The following is a 5,000-nucleotide window of genomic DNA, read 5'->3' on the forward strand; positions in this document are numbered from 1 at the left end:
GGCAACGCCTGATCCTGAAGTTGGGTCGGTAGGGGGTTGGGAATATTATTGTTATGTCTTTGTTTGTAAATACTGGATGTTTGTGGGTTTGCTGTGGTTTTCTTTTATTTAGTTTCTTTCCTTATTCCTTATTGTGAAGCGCTCTGGTCTTAAATGAAGATAATAAAAGGGTCTTACTCTCTTATGTACAACATCAGGGGATTTAGAGAGGGGTCGCTTCCACAATAGGCATCACAGATGAGCATGCTTGTGTCTGTATTGCTCAAAGCTGATACTGTATAACAGGAACTGATCTCCTGATTTCAGCAGAATCATGCAATTCGATTTTGCGTGATTGAGTTGTGGCCGATAAATTTCCAGTGTCGTGTCCGAATTTGAAGTGACACGTGACATGATGTGACATATTCAACAACCCATGATTTATTGTCTGCAACATTTCATGACGTTACGATCAAAAGTCTAGCATGTCAGAATTTTGGGGGAATCTCCTACGACCCGGTGACGAGAAGGCCAGTCCAAAAGACCAAGACGCGGCAAGATTTCGTGGTTCTCTGATCGCCTAGTCTAACATGGTCAAACGTTAAAGATCATTGTGGAAGAAAAACGCGTAGTCTGCACAGGCCATTAGAGAAATACCACATTTTTTTGTATGGAGAACTGTTTGGTTGAGTACAGAACAGTATTCTCAGGGAGAACCATTTGTTCCTCTGAAGAAGAAAACTGTTAGGAGTAACCCCTGACTTCCTTACTGTTTCCGGAGGCTTCCGCCCTTGAGGGGAACGCTGTGCACACCACCAGGAGAAAGTGGAAACAGAACCAACTCAATTCTCCATATGGCGCCATGCTGCACTAGAGCTCACCCTGTGGGACAGCCAGTGTGTGTGTGTGTGTGTGTGTGTGTGTGTGAGAGAGAGAGAGAGAGGGATCAAGCGGCGTCTGAAGGCATTCAGAATGTATATGTGTGTGTGTGTAAGTGTGTAAAGTCCACATCAGTGCACTCTATCAGACTGTGTTAGTGGTGTGTGTGTGGATGTGAGTGGGTGTGAGTGAGTGTGTGTGTGTCTGTGTATGTGTGTGTCTGTGTCTGTCTGTGTGTGTCTGTGTGCATGCATGTGTGTGAGTGTGTGAGTAAGTGTCCACATCAGTCCACTCTATCAGAATGTGTTTGGGGTGTATGTGTGTGTGCGTGTATGTGCACGTTGTGTGTATGAGTGGCACTGCGTGAAGTCCCCATCAGTGCACTCTGTCAGACTGGGTTTGGTGTGTGTGTATGTGTGTGTGTCTGTGTGTGTTGCAGGAGTGGGCTCCGTTTGAAATGCGGATCTGACACGTCGGACTGCATTAGATCAGTCTGCTCGCACATTAAAGCTAAATATTGGTGTGTGTGTGTGTGTGTATGTGTGTGTGTGTGTACTTATACGGGAATTGGAAAGGAAATGTGGTATTTCCCGTTTCCTGCCACTCTCTCACTCACTCTCTGTCACAGACACACACACACACACACACACACACACACACACACACACTTGGCACAGAAAATGAGCTTTTATTTGGGCTTTGTTGTGTGTGTGTGTGTGTGTGTGTGTGTGTGTGTGTGTGTGTGTGTTTGGGTGTGGGTGGGTGTTTATAGTCTCAGATCTTTATTCGTCTTTGTTCTCTCAATGTCTCCACTACCCAATATGTTCTTTGAAAGTTCCTCACTTACACTATTTGTTCTTTGAAAGTTCCTCACTTACACTATTTGTTCTTTGAAAGTTCCTCACTTACACAATTTGTTCTTTGAAAGTTCCTCACTTCTACTATATGTTCTTTGGAAGTTCCTCACTTCTACACAATATGTTCTTTGAAAGTTCCTCACTACTACACAATATGTTCTGATACATACTAAGAGGAGAACGTTAGAATGTTCTATACGGTCTGTCAACATTCCTCTTCAAGATACACTCTTTACCATTACGTTGTCTAGTCTCTTCATTGTTAAATGATATGTTCTCTAAAGGTTCCTCATTTTAAATAATACGGGCTTCTTGCGTTCCACACAGCCAATCAATGTCTTTGTCCTTTTTCTGTCCCCCCACTGTCTCTGCTCTAATGATAAACCTCTTTCCACTTAAAAGAGTCCAGTGTGTGTGTGTGTGTGTGTGTGTGTGTGTGTGTGTGTGCAAATGTGTGTGCGTGTGTGTGCATTGTGTTGCAAACTGAGAGGTGTGAATCTGCAATCTGCAAAACAAAACCGAATGAGAGAGAAACATTACCCTCTCTCACTGGCTTCTCCATGCAAATAGCAGCAAGCACACTCACACACACACACACACACAGGAAAGAAAAGAGAGCGAGAGAGAATACTGTATATGTGTGTGAGCGTGTTTGTGTGTACAATGTGTGTTTAAAACAGCATGAAATGGAAGGTTTTAAAACATGTCTACTTAATTACCCAAGAGCACTGGCCCTTAAACAATCTAATAAAGAGCAGCAGGCCTGTGTGTGTGTGAGTGTGTGTGTGTGTATGTGTGTGTGTGTGTGTGTGTGTGTGTGTGTGTGTGTGTGTGTGTGTGTGTGTGTGTGTGTGTGCCTCCGTGTGTAAGGTTGTGTGTGTGTGTGTGTAGGTGTGTTTGGCTTCATGCAGGGTGAAAATTCTGGCTTCTTGTCCCAACAGCTACCCCAGATGTCCCTCTTCCTACACACACCCCTTCCCCCAACACACACACACACACACACACACACACACACACACACACACACACACACACACACACACACACACCAGGGTGTCTCACTCACTCACTCACTGACTTTCTCTGTGTTTTCTCCTGCTGTGCAGAATGAAGAAGGCCAAGCAGCAGACTGATTAGGCCCTACACCAGAGCAGTGGCCAAGCAGCAGTGGACCAGCCATCCTCCCTCCAGACCCCACTACACAACACACGCACACACACACACACACACACACACACACACACACACACACACATGCTTGTGCACGTGCACACACACTCTCACACACACACACACACACACACACACACACACACACATAAAGATTTCTGAGGGTATACCAGCACTTACTTATCAAATCCAGCCAACCAGCATCCACCATCTCCAGCCAAGTCATCAGCCAATCAGATCTCCTCATCCATCAAGCAGTCAGCCCTCTTCAACACCAGCCAATCACCTTCCTTCATCTTTCCAGCCAATCGTCTTCTTTTCCATCTGTGAACCAAGTCACGTCGCTGGATCTGTTGTGGAGATGTAGTTCTCTTCAGCCATCTGCCAGTCAAGTGCTCGGAGCTACACATCAAGTAAAGCTCGGCCAATCACCTCGTCCGATCCCTCAGAGACTCCTCCCCCTACTCCTTACTCTAAGAGTAATAATTCGTATCTATAAATGTTTATGATATAAGAGTATAAATGTATGTTTGTTTGTCAGATGTATATAGCGTGAGTTTTTTTTACCCTGTTAATCCAGTAAAGTGTTATTTTTGGAGTCGCCGTCGCTCCACGCCTCTCTCTGCTGGTGTGTGTGTGTGTGTGTGTATGTGTGTGAGGGAGGGGGGGAGTGCATGAAGGTCAGCATCTGTTTCTTTTGGGAGGACTGAAGACTGAAGCCTTTCACTCACACACACACACACACACACACACACACACACACACACACACACACACACACACACACACACTGTAGAGGACAGGTTAGTAGAAACATGTGTGAGGAGTTATAGCCTAAGGCCCAGTCATGAGATATTCAGATGGCAGCTCATTTTATTAGATCCATGCCAGACCTATTCAGACCTCTCACTAAAACCTATCCAGACTTATGGCAAACTTATCCAAGCCTATCTCCCCCAAACATATCCCAAACCTATTCTAGACCTTTCTCACCCAAACATATCCCAAACCTATTCTAGACCTTTCTCACCCAAACATATCCCAAACCTATTCTAGACCTTTCTCACCCAAACATATCCCAAACTTACTTCAAACCTATCTCACCCAAACATATCCCAAACCTATTCTAGACCTTTCTCACCCAAACATATCCCAAACCTATTCTAGACCTTTCTCACCCAAACATATCCCAAACCTACTTCAGACCTTTCTCCCCCAAACATATCCCAAACCTATTCTAGACCTTTCTCACCCAAACATATCCCAAACCTATTCTAGACCTTTCTCACCCAAACATATCCCAAACCTATTCTAGACCTTTCTCACCCAAACATATCCCAAACCTACTTCAGACCTTTCTCCCCCAAACATATCCCAAACCTATTCTAGAGCTTTCTCACCCAAACATATCCCAAACCTATTCTAGACCTTTCTCACCCAAACATCCCAAACCTACTTCTGACCTTTCTCACCCAAACATATCCCAAACCTATTCTAGACCTTTCTCACCCAAACATATCCCAAACCTACTCTAGAACTTTCTCACCCAAACATATCCCAAACCTACTTCAGACTTTTCTCACCCAAACATATCCCAAACAAATCCAAGACATATCCCAAACCTATCCAGACCTTTGACACCCAGACCTATCCAGAGCTGTGCTGATCTGTGCCATGTGTACCCAACTGAGCTGGGCTATAAATGGCCATGGCGGCTACTATCAGATACACACACACACACACACACACACACACACACACACACACACAGACACACACACACACACACACACACACACACACACTACAGAGGACAGGTTAGTGGTGTGTGTCCACTATCAGATGCTGGGAGGGGTGGGAAAGCTGTGCGCTCTTGTTCTCTTGTCATGCTGGTGATGGCTGTTTTCCTTTCTCTGGAGCGTAAACAAGCCCCCAAGCAAACTGGCTTCACTTCACTCTTCAGCGAATGTAATGAGCATTACTGGAAGTTGTTCACTGTGTTATGTGTGTAGGTGCCGTGTGTGTGTGTGTGTGTGTGTGTGTGTGTGTTGTGTTTGTATGTTGTGTGTGTGTGTGTGTGTGTGTGTTGTGTGTGAGTATGTGTGTGTGTGTGTG

At 45.0% G+C, this 5,000-nt stretch overlaps 1 protein-coding gene across 1 annotated transcript in view; it reads left to right on the forward strand.

The window, feature by feature from the left end:
* The window catches only part of cxcl12a (chemokine (C-X-C motif) ligand 12a (stromal cell-derived factor 1)), a 14,878-nt gene that overhangs the window by 8,517 nt on the left and 1,361 nt on the right, over window positions 1-5,000 (forward strand). Inside the window, exon 4 of the mRNA XM_062519038.1 lies at window positions 2,822-5,000. This exon is cut by the window's right edge and continues 1,361 nt beyond it. Within this exon, the coding sequence (XP_062375022.1) occupies window positions 2,822-2,852 (31 nt within the window). The 3' untranslated portion in view covers window positions 2,853-5,000. The remainder of the gene's footprint in view (window positions 1-2,821) is intronic.

The sequence above is a fragment of the Sardina pilchardus genome, chromosome 18 (assembly GCF_963854185.1).
Source record: "Sardina pilchardus chromosome 18, fSarPil1.1, whole genome shotgun sequence".
Classification (NCBI taxonomy): domain Eukaryota; kingdom Metazoa; phylum Chordata; class Actinopteri; order Clupeiformes; family Clupeidae; genus Sardina; species Sardina pilchardus.